General features: G+C 40.5%; 2 protein-coding genes across 8 annotated transcripts in view; one reads left to right on the plus strand and one right to left on the minus strand.

Moving 5' to 3' along the window:
* NSRP1 (nuclear speckle splicing regulatory protein 1) overlaps positions 1-1,997 on the plus strand; it is a 33,001-nt gene extending 31,004 nt beyond the window's left edge. For all 5 annotated transcript variants that reach the window (XM_073315666.1, XM_073315663.1, XM_073315665.1 and 2 more), the window contains one exon: positions 800-1,997. In XM_073315666.1, coding sequence (XP_073171767.1) covers positions 800-1,838 — 1,039 coding nt within the window. In that variant the 3' untranslated portion in view covers positions 1,839-1,997. The remainder of the gene's footprint in view (positions 1-799) is intronic.
* Positions 1,998-6,887: 4,890 nt separating this feature from the next.
* SLC6A4 (solute carrier family 6 member 4) overlaps positions 6,888-23,556 on the minus strand; it is a 42,540-nt gene continuing 25,871 nt past the window's right edge. The window contains exons 11-14 of one of the 3 annotated variants that reach the window (XM_073315661.1): positions 23,080-23,179; positions 22,617-22,717; positions 19,462-19,629; positions 6,888-13,323 (exon numbers count right to left, since the gene is read on the minus strand). In XM_073315661.1, the coding sequence (XP_073171762.1) occupies positions 13,249-13,323; positions 19,462-19,629; positions 22,617-22,717; positions 23,080-23,179 (444 nt within the window). In that variant the 3' untranslated portion in view covers positions 6,888-13,248. Of the gene's footprint in view, positions 13,324-18,328; positions 19,630-22,616; positions 22,718-23,079; positions 23,180-23,556 lie in introns of those variants that run through there. The other 2 variants (XM_073315659.1, XM_073315660.1) reach the window with 2 other exon arrangements.

Genomic DNA, 23,556 nt, shown 5'->3' on the forward strand with positions numbered 1-23,556 from the left:
TAGCTACATGATTAGTGAAAACAGACGTGGGCTATGGAATTTAAAATTCAAAAGTAAAAAAAGACTGAGGTATTGTAACACTTTTGGGCATTGTCCAAGTTTGATATCGAAGAGTTTGTCCCACGTTTCCTGTTTGATTATATTTAACAAGTTAAGAACTGTAGCAAGATGCTAGTGTCAGTTTAACCACAAGAGTGAGATCCTAGTCAACAAGCACAGAACGAGTCAGGATTATTGTGTTGCAATTTAAAACTTGTAGTATCTTATGAAGACACATGTTTAGGATGAGGAGTTCTGTTTACAGCTATTACTAAAATAATGACAGTTGTATTTGTAACTCTCAGACACGAAAAAAAAAAATCCCTCCTCTTCTTCATATGTAACTATATGGCATGGGTAGGGTTGTGAGCCACTTAGGAAAGGGTGTGTCATGTAGATAATATTACCAGGATACAAAGCTGTGTCCTGTCCTTTAAAAAAGGATGCTAGAGTTGTAAAACTTTACTCATTCTTGAAATTCAAAGCCTACTTTTTCAGTGTGTTGAAAATCAGAGCAGCTGTTTTTTAGGACATGTACAGTACCAAAGAACCTGATGCAAACTTTCAGTACAAATCCCTCAGAGTTGGAATATTAGAACCGGAATACTGGACCAGATTTGGTTGCTTAGTATTTTCAGCTGCATCAATTCTTAAGGGTTGCTCAAGTCCCAACAAAAAGGTCGCAAACTCCAGAATAGTTTGACACTGCAGGCTATGTAATATCTTTTTTTTTCCCCTCCCACAACAACAACAAATCTAGGATAAAGGAAGAAAAACCTACCATTAATTCAGATGAATCCATCCAAAGAAACAAAAGTCCAGATGAAAGACCAAGACTTAGAACCCCTGCTAAGGAAGAGGATAACCCAGATGCGGACAGTGACTTAGAAAGTGATAGTAGTGATGATGATCATAAAAATAGCAGAGCTAGTTCTAAAAAGAAGGAAAGTCGTGAGAGCAGTGAGGAGGATTCCAAACATCACAGGAGCTGGAAACACTCCAGCTCATCAGAGTCTTCAAGTGAGGAAGGAAGTCACCACACAAAAACCCATATAAATCGTCCTAGGAGAGGAGAGAGTGGAACAGGTAGAAGAGAAAAAGATGAACACCACAAGGAAAGGGATCATGAGAGAAGAGATAGAAACCAGGAAAAGGATCGTTGGAGGGAAAAGGAAGACCGACAGAGATATGGGGATCATACCAGTAAAGATAACTACAGAAAGAGGGATGAGCAGGACGACAAACAGAGGGGGAAAGATAGAAAAGAGAGAGAAGGATATGACAAAGAAGGTAGGAAAGAGAGGGAGGACAAGTATTCAGAAAGGGAACGAGAAAAAGAGCGACTAAGAAATGGCAAAGACAGATACAGTGAGAGAGAGAGAGGGGAAAAATGCAGAGAAAAGGAGGAACATTTGAAGGAAAAGAGAGAGAGAGATGACAAGAAATACAGGGACAGGAAGGAAAGTAGTCCTCGAGCCTCAGAAAGGGACAGGGACAAGAAGCAAAGTAGCCCTAGATCCTTAGACAGACAGTGTGACCAGGAAAAGGAGACAAAGGCAAAGGACAGAAAGAGTAATGATGAGAGAATCTCTTGCTCTGAAAGATTTCCCGAGCCAAAAGGTAAGGATGCAGAGGAAGGGCAAAAAGATGCAGAGCAGGTGGAAAAAAAATCTGTGTGTGTGAGCAAATTTGCCAAGCGGAGCAGTGAAGAGACAGTGGTGTCAGCAAGGGATCGCTACTTGGCTAGGCAAATGGCACGAGTTAGCACAAAATCCTATATAGAGAAAGAAGAGGATTAGCTTCATTTCAGTGGCCATGAACCAAGAGATGATCCACTTTCACTGGTGGAAAAATCACTGCAGCAGGAACTCTGTGTTGAAGTGAAAGTATTTCCTGACTGTTTGTTTCTGGGTTTTTTTAAACTCAGTAATTTAATAAAACAAACTTCTGTTTTGAAATGTTTTGATGGTCTTTGTACATTCATCGAGTCAAATGTACAGGTAGGGTGTTTAATTTAACTGGTTCTGTCCATCCTGGCCTTCAGCACCATAGCCTCTGCTTGTTCTAGAATTTATTCTAAGACAGGGAGTCACACTTATGGATTCTAAACTGATACAGGTGAGAGTACCTCAATGCCGTCCTGCATATAATCCTTATCGGCTAATACCAGCCCTACCCCCCTTCTGGAGCAGTGGCATTCTCAGACATTACTGTCAAATCACACTATCCAGAAAAGGTAACAGAAAGGGCACGGGAGAGAGAACTTTAAAGAGAGGGATATGCAGGCAAAATAAACAGAACAATAATTTGGGTGACCCTGTGTATTTTGTGGTGTTTTGTAAACCAGGTAAATTTCATCTTGACTATATTTGGATTTGAACGTATATAACACATGTGTGGGTTTTTGTTGGTTTCTCATGCTTGAGGTACAGAAATATTTAAATAAACTGTAAGATATGTACTATATCCAGTGCTTAGATCTTTCTTTGATGCCTGTCCTTTGCTAATCTTTAGTGGAAATAGCTGCAGTATTAAACAAATCAGTTATATCTTTCCACTTCCTGTATTACTGTCAGACCTGCTTATTGTGCTATAGCTGATAATGTTGAACTCGCCAGAATAAACCCATTTTGTCAGGGGTTTATAGAACCGTAGTAAAAGTCACTCTCTAAAAATGTGATCTTTGCCAAGTTACGGTTTAAATTATATTTTCAGCAATCCTCCTGGTAGTTTTTATACTTTTTTTTCCTGGCAAGTGTATATCTTTTACTTAACAGTGGCTGTGCCAGCACCAAGAACTTAGGCTTCAAAGGGGCTGAAAAGATGATTTAGACATTCTAGATGTAATTTTACTGCATTTCTGTAATTTAAAAACAGATTTTTAAAACCTTAATAAACATTGCAGCTGAGCACTTGCATGGAGCCTCATTACTTTGAGTGTTTTCAGGCTAAATTATTTGGCCAAGACACTGAGATTTAGAGTATATTTACCACACACATGACAAGGGTTTTTGTATCAAGAATGGGATTGAGTTCCTACAAGCCATTTAATTAGTCTGTAACTGACTCAAGATATCTGGGGTGAAATTATAACTAACCAGAAAGGAAATGTGTCCATGACTTTCCATTGTCTGACCCTGTATCTTTTTCCAATTCCTTACAATTATTTATTTCCCTCCAAAAAAGCCCTGATTTTTTCGTTCCTTGTGGATCCAAAACTGCCATTGGGTTCAGGTTGAGATTTGGGTATTCAGGGAAGGCAGAATCAAGCCCAGAGATGCTTTAAAATAGGACTTTTTTTTTTTTTTAAACCTGTAAAACTCTTATCAGTGGTTATCAGTTTGGGATCAGAGGATTTCTAATGGGATAGAGAGCATTTAATTCCCCTATTAAAATCCCTGCAGTGGCTTCCCATAACCTTTCTCATCAAGGTCATGTTTGTGGTCTCCACTTTTAGGACTATGAACAGGTCTTCCCCTGCATGTACCTCTCTTCTTGTTTCTTCTTGCTTCACCCCAAGCTTTGTTACCTGCTCCCTTTGTTTTTTCCTCTCCCTCTTCCTTTGTGCTATGTGCTGTTTTGAAGAGTTTTCCCTTTTTATTGGCCAAACTACTACTACTCTCTTCGTACAGTCCCTTAATAAAACATCATACATCTTTGAAGGCTTTCAGTAATAATCAGTCCATCAAAGGCAGATTTTTCTGCACCATTTTGAGATTAGACCTCATTGGTCAGCTAGTGTATTGTATATCCTTACTATACTGTCTGTTTTAGAATGCAAGCCCTGTACATGCTGATGGTGCTCAAAAATAAATTACACAAAACCTATCATCGTTAACACTAATTTGCACTTTTGTTAGCATTCTTAACACTGAGGCCAAGTGTTGAATGGACACAGAAACTGACCTATCCTCTCACCTCCCTTCAGTATGGTTTTAAGTGGACTCCTACTACTACACACTGATGGGGCAATGTGAGGAAGCTTGCCTGTTCTATACCTGTTATGTGGAGAAGGAGAATCTTTCCCTCTCTGCAGCTGTCACTCCAGCATCCTCCCTCAGCGCTAAACTCTCCTATGCAGATTTAAAACTAAAAAGAAAAAAGATTGGGTTCAGCTTTCTGAAGGGTTTTGCCCAGAGGCGAGTCTTCTGCGGCATCTGTGACCAAATTCCGATTTATTTGGGACAGCCCCATAGACTATGCCCATTTGCCTACAACAGGCCATCCTCAACACATACATAACTGCAGGTGCCAGGTGACTCAGAGTTTTACACTGCTGTGCTACACAGTGTTTAACATTGCAGAAATCTTCTCTTACTTTCCCTCTTGAAATGTACACATTTTTCTAGACATTCTTCCCTAACTTTTTGTGTTGAGGCCCTATCTCATTTCTACATATTTAGTTACTACTAACAAGGGAATCTGAGGATAATTTTAGGAAGAAACGGTGAAATGTTCGTAATATTCCTCCTCTTGATTATCTGTCTTAGTGCTCTGGAACACTGCTTTAGTTACGTCATTAGATTTTAGCCATGCTGTTAGGGGTCTATGAAGTTGAACATGGCATTGTGCCAAATGAATCTTTAATGCAAAAAGATGTGACATTTGAAGTGATTTATAAACTCAATATAAAGTGCTCCTGAAAATTAGGGTGTAAAAAAAGTAGGTTATGTTATTAAGTACCATAATCCTTCCTGTACTTGCCTGCATCTCCTGGTCCAGTTCTTGTTTGGTACAGGCACAGTTCTAGTGAGTGAGGCATTTCAGAGACTTATGAAACAAATGAACGGAATGCTGAGATATGATTTAGGCAGTCCAGTTGTCCACTGTAGGATACATTAATGCTCAAATGCTCTATATTGTTGTGTGGGTAAATATATCAACAATAAAATATCCTTACATCTGTGTTCCTTGTGCACTCAGTTTTCATAGTAGCAACAAAGAATTTGGAACAAGACGTTTTCTAGGGATTAATACCGTCAAGGCATCTCTCAACTGCACTTTGGACCACCTGCTCCTTAATCCTCAGGAAATGCACTAAAATTCATCTTTCAGTGCTTGATTGGAAGGTTAGGAAATGCTCTATTGTTGTAAATATCCCTTACTGTTTTGAAGTGTTGGGAAACAGGTTTGTATACTCCAATCATGAAGATCTGCAACACACAGTTGGAGGTATTACATACAACTCTTACAAACTCCAGAGCTTCCTCAAATGGAGAATTGATTTCCTAATATTTTGTGGACTGGTCATTTCCTGCTAAGGATGATGGAAAGTGTTGCACTGACATGGATGAATTGTCAAGTTTCAAAATATCTCATCAAAGAGATTCACAGTGTGGTTTGTGTGACTAAAACATTTTGTAGTGTATGTTCAGGAACAACTGGTGAGTCACTATTGTCCTAGTCGGTTTTGGGAAATGATGCAGAACCTTCAGTAGTCCTTTTCAACATGGCATAAAATGTTTCTCAGAACAGAGTTGGGTTTTGCTTGTTTTAATATTGGTGATATATCTGCTTTTACAGTTTACAGGGAAATCACAAACTGTTTTATCAGTCTGACTGTACTGAACTAGAGAGTAATGTGGCCAACCACCAGTGCCTTCAATTAGACTGTGCCTAGGCTAAGAGGCCCCAGTACCATATCTTCTGACCCTTCATCTTAGCTACCAAGTTTTCTCTCTTCTCTACCCTGCCAGACCTTGCACCCTCTTGCTTTGAAATCTTTCCTAACCCTCACCAAAATCATTGCTTCAGCCTTTTCTAAACCGAATTGCAATATATTTTAGTAATATTTAACGGGATATTTTGCTTTTGGATAACCCCGGTTTTGATTCGTTAATGCAGGCTGGGGAGAAAGGATACTCATTTCTCTACACCTGCTCAGTAGATAGAGGAAATGTTAGCAGTGGCAAGGGTGGGAAAAGCAACAAATGTGTGGACTGGTCCCTTTATAGTTCTGTTTACAATGAATTAAACATCTCCCATGAAAGGGAGTGTATTTGAGAAGACATTGCCTGCCAAGGCTTTAGTTATCTCAGCTGCAAACGGTGATTTACAAAATACTGAATATGATGTTCCATCTGCTTTATTTTCTCTTTCCCTGTGGAAATCTATAATAATAAACCCACCTTTTCTGTCTGTAAAAGTTCAGTAGTAGAATGGGAGATACGCTTGAGGTTCCTCTGCATCCTCAGTTGAGTGTCAGAATGCAAAGGGAACAAAAACGGGGTTCAGATTGATAGTGGTTGATGACTTTAGGCCAAATTCTTGTGTTAGAGCGGTTCAATTCCAGTGCAGTGAATGGAGTTGCACTTGCCTATATTAGGTTTGAATCAAGACAAAATCTTAAGCTGAATTTTCTGAAAAGAGTGCCATTTAATATTCCTGGCATATGTCTTGAATGGAAACGTTAATCAAACCTTGGTGCTCAACTGTAGCAGCATCTGTCTACCTGCTTCCCTGTTATTTTGTTCATCAGACTTACGTATACAGAGATGAAAGAGGAGTTTAAAAAATCTAACTGCAAAGCCATGTCAATTCACAAATACCTTAGAGTTGGTTCAATATGCAAGTTTATTGAGCAACTAAGCATCTATTCCAAATGTGGAGGAGTTTTCTTTTGTGATTCTGTTTAAACAGATGTCATGAATATTCCTATTACAGTGGAGTTCAAGTGATGTTTTCAAGGATGGGCCAACATACAAACAGTCAAGGGGTTACACCGCCTTTTGTTGAGGCAGTCTGGTCAGCATAGTGAACTGTGTGGATACTCTTTTTGCTGAAACTGAATCTTATTGTTGGAAAACGTTTGTCTTTCTGAATCCATGCTTTTCTCTCTCAAGAGATGGGACAGACATGCATATTTATTATGATATTAAATTTATTACAATAACAGTTTACAAGACAAGGCACATACTGATGACTTACAATCCAGCTTGGAATATTCATAACTAAACAGCTGCATAAATTAATACAAGTGCATCATATACAAGTTAGAGGGAATATACAAATAAAACTCCAGTTTAATTCTCTTACTAAAGTTTGAAAGGTAAACATGCTCCCGGTTCACAAAGATAAAACTGGTTTTGGAAGTTCCCTTATCACTGTTCATAGTGGTGCGCTATTTATTAGCGGCTCTAGTTATGCAGTAGGTGAGCCAAGGAGTAGGAGAAGGAATCCATTTGCCTGAAATGCTTCCAAATCCAATGTAGCCTGTGTGGCATCAGTAGAGCTATGGTTTTGGCCAAAGGTGTAATGTTCCGTGTCCAATACAGGTATCTACATCTACTTGTTGAGCTGAGGGACAGTTGATTCTTAAATCATTTTTGAGCAAGGATGTGAAAAAAAAGTAAAATATTAATAATAATAAAAATAAGTGAGGTCAGACAATGTGGCCTCAGTTTGCTTGTCTCTGAGCTAGCCAGAGATGATTTGACATGACTGATTTTCCTAACACACTGTTAGGAGACCAACCTGTGACAAGACTGGAGGACTTAAAAAACCTCAAACCAACTTGTAATTAAAACAGGAACTAAAGCAACTTGATGGCTCAGCTTTTGAAGAGTGAAATATAGTGTGTGTGGTATATTAGCATTATACTGAACAAGAAGGGTCTGTGCATTTTAATATACTTTTGGAAGGCTTCCTGACTGCCCTGTTCCCAGAATGCACTGGGAAGACTTCAGCATGGATTTTCCTTTGTGAAAAGCCCAGAGTCATTTAAAATGATCTGTATTGTATTTACAGAATTGCTCAACTGAATTCTGAACCATGAATTCAACAGCAAATAAACTTTCATGAAGCAAAGTTTTCAAAAGGCCAGATTATACAATACTCTCGTAATTACGTTCTGCTTCTTAAAGAATGTTTAATTTCCAGTCTTCAGCCTTCCATGGAACCCCAAGACTGTAAATGAGAACACGGTGCACTTCTGCAATTACATAATGCAGAATAGATAATAAATGCAAAGAAAACATTTCTCTCGGTTCCTTCCCCTGCTTATGGACTCATTCCCCTAAAACCCAGGACAATTGATCATTCTAGGGGGAGGAAAGGAAATGATTTAGAGGGTGTCCCTCCTGCATGTTTTTTTTTAAGATTGAATGCTCTTTAGTACAGGATCTATATTTTCATCTGTGCTTGGCAAGCACTGCGCACATTATGGGCAGTACTACCACATGCTAATTATAATTACACATCTTGTGTGGGTTGAATGATGGAATTACTTAAGCTGATTGTGCTGTATCCAGTATTTTAATACTATGAGTCACACTGTTTATCATCAATATTAAGGAACATCCAGGAAGGAGAAAAAAAGTGATACCCTTTCTGATTTGTCTTGTTATATAAAGTAAAATGCATCTCCAGCTCTCGTCTGAGTAGTTTCATGGGCTTTAGAAAGGGGCCTACCTTATCTAACCTTTTCCCTTCAGAACTCTGAATGTTCTCTTGACCTTCTAGATATCCAGAATGTGCCTGTGTTTCTCATTCCTGAGAAAGCATTAAAAGATTAAAAAGTAACTAAAACTGTCCTAACATTAGCATACACCTTCTTTCCTTTAGTTAGTGTATACAAGTACAACAGTTAGTGGTTCAACGACTCCAAGAGGTGTTGAGAGTTAATTTTACCATGGCCTGGCAACCAAGTTAACCAGTTGTTTAATTATGGAATTTGCCTTACAACAACTTGAAACTTTCTGATTAACAAGGCTTTTTAATGGGGAAGCTGATGCTTCTGTCCTAGGCCTTGATTCAGCAAAGCACCTCGCATGAGCTTAACTTTAAGTAAATGAGTAGTCTCAGGATGACTATTCACATGCTTAAAGTCAGCCCCATGTTTAAGTGCTTTGTGGAATCAGGGCCCTAGTTTGCTTCATGAGATTGCCAAGACAGTGGTTTCATATTTAGGGATCTGATCCAGCTCCCAGTGAAGTCAATTATAACAATCCTATTGATTCTCCTGGGAGTTGAATCAGGCTGCCAGTGTCTTGAGTATAATAAAGTATCAACAACCAACAACCTCGTCAGTGGCAAGGGAAATGATCCCACACTGCCTAGCACCTTATGTAGTCATCGTGTAAGCCCCTGCAAAAGAATGTAAAGAGCTACCATTCTGATTTGGTAGCATTTTACATTCACTTTATGCAAGCTGATATGATTATGCTGTGGGATCAGGTCCGTATCCTTTGTAATTAAATTACACTAGTTTTTCCTTTTGAATTTGAAAAAGCAATAAAGGAAACAGCTGATACTGTCGTTAGTGATTACATGAACTTTTAAAAGACTCTTTTACTGGAGGAAAAATTCTAGAAGGGAGTAGGACTTCTTGAATGGCTGTCAGCAAATAGTGTTCTAGGCCTGTCAGTAGTGCTCAGCAAATTGTCAGTTCAGCCCATCTGCCTTTTAAGGCATATAAAATGTGTAACACCAATTATGAACTATAATCTGTATGTCTAGAAAATTACTTCCTAGTATTTTGCATGTCTCCAGTGCCTTTCACCTTGTAAGTGTGGTCCTCATCAGTCCTCACAGAACTCCAGTGAAACAGGCAAGTAGGCTTATCTTAATTTTTCATCTGGGAAACGGAGTCAGAGAAAACAAATGACTTGCCCAAAGTTACACAGTGGGTCCATAGCCTTGTTTTTAAACTCAGGACTTCCTGGTTGTCTCCTAGTCCTCTAGAAAACACTGGTACTTCTGGGGCAATTAATTCATTTTCTGTGCTGTAACCACCCAGAAAATCACTGTTGTGTATTGTCTAAATAATGCGAGTGAAGATTTTTTTTTTTTTTTTATTTTGCAATTGCAGTTGCATCTATAAAGCTGTACCATGGCACCATAATGTTACTGCTGAAGAGTCCAAGTATTCTTCCACCTCCCACTAAAAAGTAGAGATGTCTGCGGTTATTACTCTGCAAAATTATTATTCCACTAGAACTCATCCTGAGTTTCAATTTCTGTGCAAGGGATTGGGAAGAAAACGTTGGTTTCAATGCAGATAATGCTCTTACTGAACCTAAACCCTCCCATTTCCTTCCTGACAGGAATGCCATTGGCTCAGGCAACAATTCAGCTTAGAATGTGTATCCACTTAAAGAACAAATAAACCCTTCACAGTTCTGGTATTGGCTGGACACAAATTAGGGAGAATAGAGAAGACATAGTAAGACTTCTTCCTTCCCAAACTTGATGCTGGGAATATGTAATTATCCTGCTTCTCCCCCCCGTCACTTCATATGTATTTTTTCATCAATACTTTTATGACAGAAAAGTTGAACTTTTGACAATTGTATCAAATGGTTTCTAATTTTCTGGTTGATCAGTTTTAATTTTGAATATTAAATTTTAGATGTTTTTATACATTTTATAAAATAGCCCATGACCTATTTTAAATAACTTTTCTTCAAATCCTGCAGATATGCTGTCTGTCTCCCCTCAAAATTAAGTCCATCTTAGAAGCTGTTTTTAAATATACATGAGGGGTAAATTGCTAAGTTACTCCTTGCAAGTCATTATCCAATGAGACATGGATTCATTTTATCTTTCTCATGGCACTTTGAGACATTATTCCCTTTAGAAATGACTTGTGTGGTCCTAGTAACCCTTTGTCAGCAGAATTAATCAGTCATCACTCATAATTATTTCTATGTAACGAGTTGAGCTAGAGACCTACAAGACAAGTGACCTTATGTCTATGGCTCAAGTGTAAGAGACATTATTTGAAGTGGGTGTCTATATGCATAAGCAGAAAAGTCTTGTGAGAGACGATGAAAATGTATAGTATTCAAAAGGCAAACACATCATGGTTGCACTCCTCTGTGCAAATGATCTGTTCTTTGTAGTCTGTATCAGTGTAAGTTTTTTCTTTCAGAAGAAATTTCTTGATGCCCACCTACTTGAATTCTTGTCTGGCAGGGGTGGGCAGACTTTTTGAGCTGAGCGCCACATGGGGTTTCCAAAACTGTATGGTGCTCTGAGGGGCATGGTAGGGGAGCGGGGGGGTTGGATAAGGGGCAGGAGGTCCTGGGGGGCAGTCAGGGGACAGGAAGCAGGGGATGGTTGGATAGGCGTGGGAGTCCCAGGGTGTGGATAGGGGTCGGAGCAGTCAGGGGACAGGAAGCAGGGGGGTTGGATATGGGGTGGGGTCAGGGGACAAGGAGCGGAGGGGGTTGGATGGGTCACGGGTTCTGAGGGTGGCAGTCAGGGGGCGGGAAGTGGGAGGGGGCGGGACCAGGCTGTTTGGGGAGCCACAGCCTTCCCTACAAGGGTGTAGTGTATTACATTGCTCCCGTAGGAATGTGCTACTTATGGTATACTACTTAGGGTTGCCAGTCCTGATGCCCTGTAAGTAGCGCATTCCTGTGGGGAGCGATTTAATACACTACACCTGGTGGCTCTCGCAGCCCTGCTGCCTAGAGCACTGGTGGCCTGCTGAGGCTGCGGGGGAGGGGCCAGGGGCTAGCCTCACTGGCTGCGAGCTCACGGGCCAGGCAGGACGGTCCCACGGGCCGGATGTGGCCTGCGGGCCGTAGTTTGTCCACCTCTGTTGTATGGCAACCTCTTCATTTTTAACATAGGCAAATTATGATGTACAAGGAGATTTTATGTTCTATTTTAGCTTCAGTTGTGATAGGTTTTATAATAAAATTTGATGAGGCTTTAGTGACAAAGTAACAGTATAACGCATGTCTCCTTTACTTACATGTTAACTGCATAGGGTTAACTAAGCAATTTCCATGTAACTGCATAGTCAGTCCATGGTCCTGAAATTCACTTGGCAAATGCAACTGAGTACAAAAGTAATCATTGTTTAACCTACCCTCTGTCTTGACAGGCATAAGTACTTATAGACTGTTATGAATTTACATGTATGTAGAACTTAATTTGCAATTAAATACCTCAAAATACATCTCAAGTTATGATTAGAATTCATCCCTGAAGAATTGTACTCACCACTGGCCCAGAGTGAGTAAAATAGCATTGTTTTTTTGTTATCTTTATCTTCAGGATAAAGACTGGATGAGCTGATTTAGTACATGAGCTAGTAAATTTTCATGACATTTTGTAAGAATTTTTAGACTTGATATTTGTGCCAACCAGTATAAAGTGTAACCCTAAGCTTTAGTTTTGCAACAGGAAACAATAGGAAAAAACACAGGTTGATTCCCATAAAAAGCTGTAAAAGAAGTCCATGTAGCTCTGATGGTCCAACCTCTAGCATCTGACCTCCTAACAATTCACCACTGGGCTACAGTTTCTAAAGGAAAAAATAAGCTAAGTCTGTCTGTAAAATGTCATCATGAATATACAGCTAAAAGAGACAGGCAGATGGAACCACAATGTAGCAATTGCTAACAACTTAAACGTTTGCCAGCTGACCTATGACCCAGAGATGGATGGGCTGAAGGTTTTGTATAACTAGTACCAGAGGAGAATAGGGAAGATGCTGAGCATTTTCAAAATTCTGGACTTCACAAAATCTTTTTATTTGTGGAGTGCTTGTTAGGCAAGAAATAACTGATGAAAACTGGTATGGTCCATAAAGTTCAGAAAAGTAAGTGGCATAAAGAAGGGAAGGGGGCGGTTACCAAATATGTGTGCAACTGGACACAGTCTTCATACATAGTGCTTTTCATGGTGGTTTTCTACATCTTTCTCTGCCTACTCCACAGCAAAACAAGGATCTGAGGGTCCTATTATTTTTAAGCGATAAAACTCTGTATTACTCAGGTAATATATGGCTATCAGAACTACTTTCCTGTATTTTTCAATTCAGTTTAAGCAATGAGGTCTTTAGAAGCAAATACAACATGGTCCAGTACAAATGATCACATTGAGAAAAATACAGGAGTACTGCCACAGATTTGAGATTCTAAATCTAATCCTAACTGATGAGACTCATCCTGTCGTGGTTTATGCAGTCTCTCCCATACACACATCCTCTTGTTTTCAGAATGAATCAGTTCAGCAGTGAACTCGTAGTCTGGTTTGAAGTGCGCAGCAGATTTTGTTGAAATGCTTGGATCTGTGTGCTGGAGGCACCAATTTTCCAGATGCACATTGCCGTTGTCTGGGCCTCCATGGAAAACGCCCACCCATTCCTTGGCTCAGCTGAAAACTCAATTCTTTGGAAAGGGGAGTATGGACAGTTGGGGAGCATGGGAAAAGTTAAACTTTTACACCTTTTCCCCTCCCCCCAAAAATGTTAACTTAAACTGCATTCATGCGGATGTCCCCAAAGGGAATTTCTGTGGCTGTCTCCGGAGTAATGCTTTTTAGAATACGCTGTTGAGAAGAAAACACATGTTAGATGAACGTTGTGCAAATTTAGATTTCAGGTAGAACTTTGCTGTTGAAAGGGACACTGTAAAGGATTTAGCTTAAAGAAAAATCTGACCCACCTTTAAAGATGTAAAGTGCTAGAGAAGTACAAACTATTATATATTTTTTAGTTGACATAAATGGTAACATCCAGGTTAATTTACAGAACTTTTGCATTAATGCCCCTGTGATCATTTACTTAAATACTATCAACTTTATTGAGCATATCTCTTCTGAATGGATATTTACATATAAATAAAGTTTCCAAATTCCATCCCAGCTTGCGGTGGATCTTGTGTAAAATATGGGATGGATGGTTTTGGTGGTTGTGTATATTTCTATTTTTGTTTTTTGGTGGAGGAAGCAGGATGGTGTGTCGATAGATTTAGGTCAAAACTAGTATTGCTTCCTCAGCCTATGGCTAGAGTTGACTGAACCTCTTTGGAATATATTGCTAGGTCCCTATCTTCTAACCAAAATAAAATTTTCCATCTTCTGCAGTGACCAGCAGAGATGCATATTTTCTGCTACTGCTGAAAGTCTGAGGACTTGTCTACATTTAAAATGCTGCAGTGAAGCGCTTCAGTGAAGATGCTACCTATGCTGACAGGAGGGCTTCTCCTGTTGAGGTGGGTACTCCACCTCTCCAAGAGGGAGTAGCTAGGTCGATGGGAGAATTCTCCCATTTGACCTAGCTCTGTCTACACTGGGGGTTAGATCAGTTCAATTGTGTCGCTGTGGGGTGTGGATTTTTCACACCCCTGAGCAACATAGTTATACTGATCTAATACCCTAATGTAGACCAAACCTGAGAAAACAAACTACAATCCATCAGTGATCTTCCTGAAAATACCATCCTGGCCACTGGATGTAGAAGCCCTCTACACCAACATTCCACACAAAGATGGACTACAAGCCGTCAGGAACAGTATCCCCGATAATGTCACAACAAACCTAGTGGCTGAACTTTGACTTTGTCCTCACCCATAACTATTTCACACTTGGGGACAATGTATACCTTCAAATCAGTGGCACTGCTATGGGTACACGCATAGCCCCACAGTATGCCAACATTTTTATGGCTGACTTAAAACAATGCTTCCTCAGCTCTTGTCCCCTAATGCCCATACTCTACTTGCGCTACATCTTCATCATCTGGACCATGGAAAAGAAGCCCTTGAGGAATTCCACCATGATTTCAACAATTTCCATCCCACCATCAACCTCAGCCTGGACCAGTCCACCCAAGAGATCCACTTCCTGGACACTACGGTCCTAATAAGCGATGGTCACATAAACACCACCCTATACCAGAAACCTACTGACCACTATTCCTACCTACATGCCTCCAGCTTTCATCCAGACCACACCACACGATCCATTGTCTACAGCCAAGCTCTACGATACAACCGCATTTGCTCCAACCCCTCAGACAGAGACAAACACCTACAAGATCTCTATCAAGCATTCTTACAACTACAATATCCACCTGCTGAAGTGAAGTAACAGACTGACAGAGCCAGAAGAGTACCCAGAAGTCACCTACTACAGGACAGGCCCAAAAAAGAAAATAACAGAACGCCACTAGCCATCACCTTCAGCCCCCAACTAAAACCTCTCCAACGCATCATCAAGGATCTACAACCTATCCTGAAGGACGATCCATCACTTTCACAGATCTTGGGAGACAGGTCAGTCCTTGCTTACGGACCGCCCCCCAACTTGAAGCAAATACTCACTAGCAACCACACACCACACAACAGAACCACTAACCCAGGAACCTATCCTTGCAACAAAGCCCGTTGCCAACTGTGTCCACATATCTATTCAGGGGACACCATCATAGGGCCTAATCACATCAGCCACACTATCGGAGGCTCGTTCACCTGCACATCTACCAATGTGATATATGCCATCATGTGCCAGCAATGACCCTCTGCCATGTATATTGGCCAAACTGGACAGTGTCTACGTAAAAAAATAAATGGACACAAATCAGATATCAAGAATTATAACATTCAAAAACCAGTTGGAAAACACTTCAGTCTCTCTGGTCACTCGATTACAGACCTAAAAGTGGCAATACTTCAACAATAAAACCTTCAAAAACAGACTCCAACGAGGGACTGCTGAATTGGAATTAATTTGCAGACTGGATACAATTAACTTAGGCTTGAATAGAGACTGGGAGTGGATGGATCATTACACAAAGTAAAACTATTTCCCCATGTTTATCTCCCCCACCCCCCACTGTTCCTCAGACGTTCTTGTCAACTTCTGGAAATGGCCCACCTTGATTATCATATAAAAGGTCCCGTCCCGTTCCCCACCCCCCGCTGGTAATAGCTCACCTTAAGTGATCACTCTGGTTACAGTGTGTATGGTAACACCCATTTTTTCATGGTTTGTGTGTATAAAAAGATCTTCTGTACTTTCCATAGTATGCATCTGATGAAGTGAGCTGCAGCTCACGAAAGCTTATGCTCAAATAAATGTGTTAGTCTCTAGGGTGCCACAAGTACTCCTTTTCTTTTTGTCGGAGCAAAGCAGTTCATATCTTCTACCATCCTCTGCCCCTTCCAAAACAGATTCAGAAGTAATCCATGCAAGGATAAACCTTGTTGTGATTAAATCAGGGTAACTGGCAAAACTCATCACACTGTACTACTACTAATATCTTGCACATTTATAGTGCCTTTCATCCAAGATCTTAAAGCATTTTACCAATGTATATTATTCCGATCAAACACTAATTCTCAGCACTTAACCGTCTTAAATATTCACTGAACAAAAATACTAACACAGAATGAAGGTTACAGTGGTACCTTGTGCCCTTCAAAAACATTGTTCTGTAAAACTCAGACTTCTGAAAACCAGGCAATACAGAGTTAAGGTTCACGCCCACACAACTGTAGTCTGTGACCCTGGAGCTGGCAGTAGTCCCTGGGAATTGTCTGGGTGTACTCTAGCTGCATTCGCTGTGTTAGGTATAGCTGTATTGAAAGGGGAGGGTTAGTTGGAGAGTTCGGCAGAGCTGTGATTGTAATATGAGACAATCTGGGGGTCCCCCTGGCTGTGTGTATGGCCCCTCTCCCTAACCCTCATATGTGTAATCTAAGGGAAGAGGTCCATGTGTACCTTGACAGATCAAGTATGCCTTATTTAAGCTCTGTGTTACGTAGCAGTGGGGCACATGGATCCTCTTGCCATGGGAATTCTCAGCATCTAGGTGGGAGATGAGTGTGGTCTGTGGGTTTAATGACGGGTAAGTGAAACCATAGTGTGAGATGGCATCATGTGCATAAGGGTGAAGAGGTTGAAAACTTCAGCAGATGGGGTTAGTGTTGGGCATGTATAGGTAGTTCCTGTGTAGTGCTGTGCAGTGTGAGAGCATGTGCTATGGGTTTACTGAGGCATTGCTCCAAGGGGGGGGGGTGGTTAAGGTTGCATGGATGTGTACCTTAACACATCAGTTCCTGTTTTTCAGACATTTTGAGTTTTGCTGAACTCAATGTTCAAGGACATGAGATACCACTGGACAACCTTAACTCTCCATTAGCAAAGTTTTTTGTCAGTGAATTTCCTAGATTTTTTTTAACAGAGAAATGTTGTTAGTAGGAGTTAGTGGTCATTTAGGCAGTTTTAGTTATCATGCAGGTGTGCAGCTGAGATTCAGTTGTGGCCAGGTGATGATGATGATGATACCTTGCTCTTACGTTGCGCTTTTCATCAATAGATCTCATAACACTTTGCCAAGGAGGGAAACATCATTATCCCCATTGTACAGATTGGGAAACTGAGGCACAGAGCAGTAAAGTGATATGGCCAAGGTCACCCAGCAAGCATGAGGCAGGGGTGGGAATAGAGCCCAGGTTTTCTGACTCCCAGTTCACTGTTCTCTCCATTATGTTGCTGTGTGATACCTGGGTGTGTGCCTCTCCCATCCCCCACCTTGTTACAGTGAAATAGGGATAATGGTTGTGCTTTGAAGTGTTTGGAGTTTGGAGTTACTAAAAGCCCAGTGAGAGAAATCTCAGATGTCGTCCTTGCCCCAAAATCAAGTTTTATTACACAAGGAGAACAGTAACTTTAAGTATGAGAGAAGATTCGTATAGCTCTCTTTTTTGCTCCACCCTCCTCTACCATCATCCCCCCACAACGCGTATCCTACCCTCTGCCACCATTCCCACCTCCCCCTTCCCCTCCTGTCACATTAAGCCACTAGCACTTGAGAAGCCAGGTGTGTGCAAGGAAATGGGTAGAAATCTGTGAACTTTAAGAAAACCTGTTAGTTTCCAGGGGCTGTATCTTGGAAATCCTTTTCTCAAATATGGATCGTTTACCCTTCCCCAGTAAAGCACACAGCACATTTCAAGACATAGTGAGGAAGCATGAGGATTTTAGAGCACCTAAAAGAATTAACCTTTAAACAGAAACATCTTCACAATCTTAACAATGGCAGAACTGGACAGTGCTCCACTATAATTTGATATGAGATTAATCATCAGCAGCTGCTTTGCTATAGCCAGATTCCCAGCACAGGCTGAACCGAAAGCAGAGCAGGCTCTGAGACGTGTGAAGTGGGCCATTCAGTGAAATGAGAGGGGGAGGCAAGGACGGGCCCAGACCCCTTCTGCATGACAGGGCCTCCCATATTCCACATAGGGACAGGGGGAGGGCTTCAAATTCCTGTAGAGAGGGGAGGCAGGGAAAGGCATCCTCAGAGGGACAGGGCTCCCACAGATCCTTGTTCATATGAGAAGTGGGTAGGGAGAGGAGCTCAGATACCCCAAGAGGGTCAGGGTCCCCCTGTTCCCAGCACACACACAGAAGAGAAGAATGTGGGGATGACAGGCACCCCTAATTCCTCACACTTGCCCTGCCACCCACCTCCATGTCATTCCCTCACACTTCCCCATAATCCCCACTCACTCCCCCTGACCCGAGTCCTGAAACCCCTCCCCTATTACTCCTCCCTATTTATCCTTCTCTGTATAACCCCCTTGCCTCCCTGAAGACCCAAACCCCTCGTCCCTTCCACTCCTCTGCCTCCTAAATCCCACTTCTTTCCCAGCAATCATTCACACGTGTAATTTCTTTTCTTTTTGAAATAGCACAAATGCCTTCGGAAGTTTCTGCTGTACTCAGATTACATTTCCCCAAAATAAAAATAAAACAGCCTTGGACAGAGGCAGTTTATACCAACATGCCTAGGTTTCATTTCAGCTTTCTACCATGGATTGGGTTTGAATTTGCATCTGAAGAAGTGAGCTGTAGCTCACGAAAGCTTATGCTCTAATAAATTGGTTAGTCTCTAAGGTGCCACAAGTCCTCCTTTTCTTAGTGCCTCAGGTGTTGCTCACGTTCAGTGGCTGTAACGTCCCCTTGAGTCACACAGGTCCTGTGAATCATGCTTGGCTAGTAATTCTTTTGGGATTCTGTCCACATGTGCATAGTGTAATCCATTGGCTTGTGAGTGTTAGCATGCACCTGCCTAAAGAGCCAGACTCACTCAGTTTTGCTCCTCCAAAAGGTTAGTGGGTCCCTTGCACTGGCAGGGGTAAATGTTGAGTGACTGAGACCCTTTGAGCATGTAGAGCCGTGGTTTGAGCCTTTGGTCTGAGTAAAAAAACAAAAAGTTGATGGAATCTGTGAACCTTAAGAAAAGCTGATTTCCTGGGGACAGCTGTATTCTAGGAACCGCTTGCTCAAAAGACCGCAAATTTCAATCACTAAGCCTACCCCAAATCCCATGTGGCAGAGCTAATTTCAAGGCAATCTGTACAACCATGTGGATTTTAGAGCACTCAGAGTTGTTCTCTAAACAGAAAGGAATTCTCAACTGTAATTCTTTGCAGAGCTGGCACTCTGCTATCATACATAACCCACCATTCCTCTGTATTAATGGCAAGGAGGTATTTCTTGCAATGCTGATCCATACATCCAGCACCTGGCAAATATGGGAGCATCATTAACAGACCATCTTTTTGTCTTAAGTGCCTATGCAGTATTTTCCCACCTCTCCTTATGTACAGCTGGGTAGTGGGGTGGGAAGTACATCCCATCAAAAATGAACTTGAACAAATAAAACACATCAGATACCTCTTTAAATGTTCCTGGGGTGATTATCAACCGATAAGCCATGTAGATTGGAATGCAGATAACAGAGGAGGTTCCTATGCAGTAACCCACTATAGTGGTCCAATAGGGATAGTTATAATCAAAAAGCCGTAGATCAGGAGTGCTGGACATAAAACTGCAAATGATGAACTGAAATAAAAATGCAAGAAAATATTACAAATACACAATGTTTTTACATAGTACGTAATTAGCCTTTGGGACCAACTGCTGCAATATATCGTAGCAGGATTCCAAAAAGGATTAAGCACTTATATGAATAATGAGAAAATCCACAGTTACTTTAGAAAGGATGTAAATCCTCATGCTTAGGTCATAAGCCACCTTAACAGATAAGATATTAGGAAGAAAATTCCTCTTATGGACAATTTATTCCATAATGACCTGTTCTCGGTATTCTTGAATCCAAACATAGAGACAGGATATTGGACTAGAGTTGTAGATTTTTAGGCCAGAAGGGACCATTAGATCACAGAGTCTGATCTCTGGGAGACTGGAGAGCAGAGAAATTCATGCAGTTATGCCTGCGTCAAGCCCAATAATTTGACTGACTAAAGCATATCTTCTAGAAGACAGCAAGAGCAAGGGAGTACAACATTTCCCTTGGTAGTTTGTTCCAATAATTAATCACCCTCACTGTTAAAAAATGTGCACCTTATTTCCAATCTGAATTTGTCTGGCTTTAACTTCCAGCCATTGGGTCTTGTTCTGCCTTTCTCCATTAGAGCGAAAAGGACCATTAGTACCCAGTATTTTCAACCCAGGAAGGTATTCACACATCATAATCAAGTCACCTCTCAGTGGTTTATTATTATTTATTTATTTTATTAAACAGATTGTGCTCGTTAAGTGGAAGGTATTTTCTTCAGTACTTGAATAATTTTTCTAGCTCTTTTCTGCACCCATTCCACTTTTTCAATATCTGTTTTAGAATGTGGATACCAGACCTGGATGCAGTATTCTATGATCAGCATCATCAATGCTGTATACAGAGGTAAAAAATCACCTCCATACTTTCCTGTTTATACATCCAAGGATCATATTAGCCCTTAGATGTATAAATGGACCACAGATCTGATCTTGTATTGTATGTTTGAATACCAATTCTAAAATTCTACTGAATTTTAAGATAGAATGGTCAAAAAAATTCCATTTGAATCCAGTGTGATCCAGAATCCCATAGCCAATAATTAGGTCTGGTAATGAATAGGGGTGAAAGAATTTTTTCTTGAAGACACTGTTTACCCTTCCAGAGGATTCATCCAACTTTGATTCCTCTCTCCCTTTTATTGTTGTGCTGATTTGGAATGCTATGCACCACTTGGCGCACACATGCTCTATAAAAGTTTATAATTTATTCTGATCTAGTGTAATTTTTTTCTCCTCTTCCACAATTTCATTAGAAAATGTTTATGTTGTGTATATTTAACACACAACTACATTCCTTGCTTTTTGTGTTCCTTTCTCATGTTATTGCTTCAAGTTCTTTCAGGGGCTAAACAAAGATGTCACCTGCAAATTTGAAGTGGTTCATGTACCATTTTTATCTTTTATTTTTATCTTTTATCTTTTCTTCAGAGTCCAGCTTTTTGAATGTTTTCTCCAGGCAGATGGTGAAAAGTTGAAGATAAGAGAGTGTTTTCTTGTGTAACTCCATGTTTGTTAAGCTTAAATAGTATTGTACTAGTTGTATAAATGTTTCAAGAATTCTTTGAGGTCACATGGAATGTCTAGTTTTTCTTCAAGTAGTTCTAATACTCTTCCTTAACACCAAATAGAGGAATTTCCACTATCTACAGCAGCAACTCATTGCATTTGGCAGTCTTCTCCAGTGCTTGATTCATTGTCAGGAGCCTGCAGATGCTGTATGATTGAGAGATTACTTACCAGCTTTTGTGTTGATTATAGGCCAGAAATCATTGTGGTTTGATCCCTGATACCTCAGATTGACTTGTAGAAATCGATAGTTCTTGGATTTATGTTTTTCTTCTTACTCTAATACTAAAATGGCAACGTTCCAGTTTTATGCTAAAGCTTATTGGATCCGACCCTGTGAGATGCTCAGTGCTTCCAGTTCTCATTGAAGTCAAACCTAAGGTGCTGAAGTATTAAACTGGTACATTGCAAAATTAATGTTAGTGACTGTTTTGGGAAGCATCCTAACTTAGTTTTCACAGAATTACATCAGAGGATACCCGGCACTAGATGTTTAAAATTACCAAAGAGAGCCACCAAACCTACGTCTGGGTTTTTCTTGTTTTAGTTTCCATAGAGACCGTAAATATCAATTTTGCCTAGTAACCACATCACTGAAAGTATATGGCTCTTCATGTAATTTAGTTTTATTGTTTCAGGATCATGGACAGGACAGTAGTGTATAAATTATTTTTGTGGTGAAACATCTATTTATAGCTTTTTTTTTTACTCCTTTGTCTACAGGTAATAAAATGGAAAACAGTTAAACACACATTAATCATCCCAGCAGTGTTGTTTGCCTCCATAAACCTCCATCTTGACTTACTCTCCTTGCATCCAAGCCAAGCAACAATAAAAGACAGGGTGAACTAATTTTGGAACAGGGAATGAAGGCTTTGTTTAAAAATGTTAGTAATAACTTTGCCAAGTCAGCTGTGGGGATACTGGCACCAGTTGCTGATTATGAAGGATGCTCTCTGGTGATGTAGAGTTTGGGTAGGTGTATTCTAAAGTTGCCAGGCAGTGGCTGATCAAACAGCTTGTAAATCTGTTATCTTAACTTCTCTTTTTTCTGTGCTTTTTATCAGCATCCTTTTACTATTTTACTTCACTGACATAAATCTAAAGCAGCAAAGATCAAATTAGCCTTGTCCTGTGTTGCAGGTTATTAAAGTTTTCCAATATCATCATTGTTTATCTAAGTAACAAAAAAAAAAAAAAAAACCAAACAAACTCAGTGTTGATCTACTAACTAATCCTAGCTGCTTTTATCAGATTAGTCTCACTGATTTAAGATTGTTGGCTTCCAAAAGCTGGCATTAGAGAGTAGAACGTGAATATTATGTAAATGAAAATCCCATATCTGGAACTCTAAGATATTACACTAGTAAACTGACTGTCTTGGGCTGGGAAGATGAACTCACCAAAAGAAAGATGGGGCTGATTGCTACCCAGCAGAGTCGCCAGTACCAGCCTGGAGTGAAGCCCAGCATTTCCTTCATGTCACTGCAAAACTGGTTGATGCCTGTGAAAATAAATGGATGGTAGAGGGACATGGAGAAAAAGGTTATTCAAACGTTGATATAACGAGGAAATGCATTTAGCATCCACCAGAAAACAGTGTGGTCGTGTCCCTGCAACCTTTTCATTACACAGAAACCTCCATTATCCAAAGTCATTCAGTGTTTCCCAACCCATTTGGAGATCAAGATTGTACTATGCTTACATGACAAAGTAATTGGTAACATTGTTTTCCGATTAAGTAATCTGTAAATTGCTTTTTCTATGTGACATCAGTACCCCTGTCCACAAAGCTGGCGGAAATACTATTCGGCAAATGCCCGGGAGTCTGGTCGGCATGGGTTGTAAGTGCAGGAACAATCTTACCATAGAACCAGGCCACCGCAATGGATTCCAGAAACACCACTGTTAGGACAGCAGGGCCTGTAGCATATTCTTCAAACAGCTTCACTACGTATGCACCACCCTAGAGAAGAGATTGTGGTACTGATTAGCCAAAATCACCAGAATAGAAGTTTTGTACTACTAGTCATATACTCTCCTCATTTGGAAAGAGAGCATTCACCCGTGCAAAATTCACTCTATCCCATCACTTGCTGCCTGCTCTGGCCTTGAGTAATACTTGACAGTACTAATGACTTGTCCAGTACTCTTGCTTTAACTTCCTGTGATCATCCTTTGCCAATAGAACGGACATGCAGAAAAACTGAAAGGGAAGCGGCACACATTTCTAGTTTGGATTTTAATGAGCTAATCCGATGGGATCTGTGCTTTTCTGTGCCCTCCTTTGATGGCAACTTCCTTCTCTGTCCCTGAGCATTAGTTACTGAGCAGGAAACAAAG

Source organism: Lepidochelys kempii, chromosome 17 (assembly GCF_965140265.1).
Source record: "Lepidochelys kempii isolate rLepKem1 chromosome 17, rLepKem1.hap2, whole genome shotgun sequence".
In the NCBI taxonomy this organism is placed as follows: Eukaryota; Metazoa; Chordata; order Testudines; family Cheloniidae; genus Lepidochelys; species Lepidochelys kempii.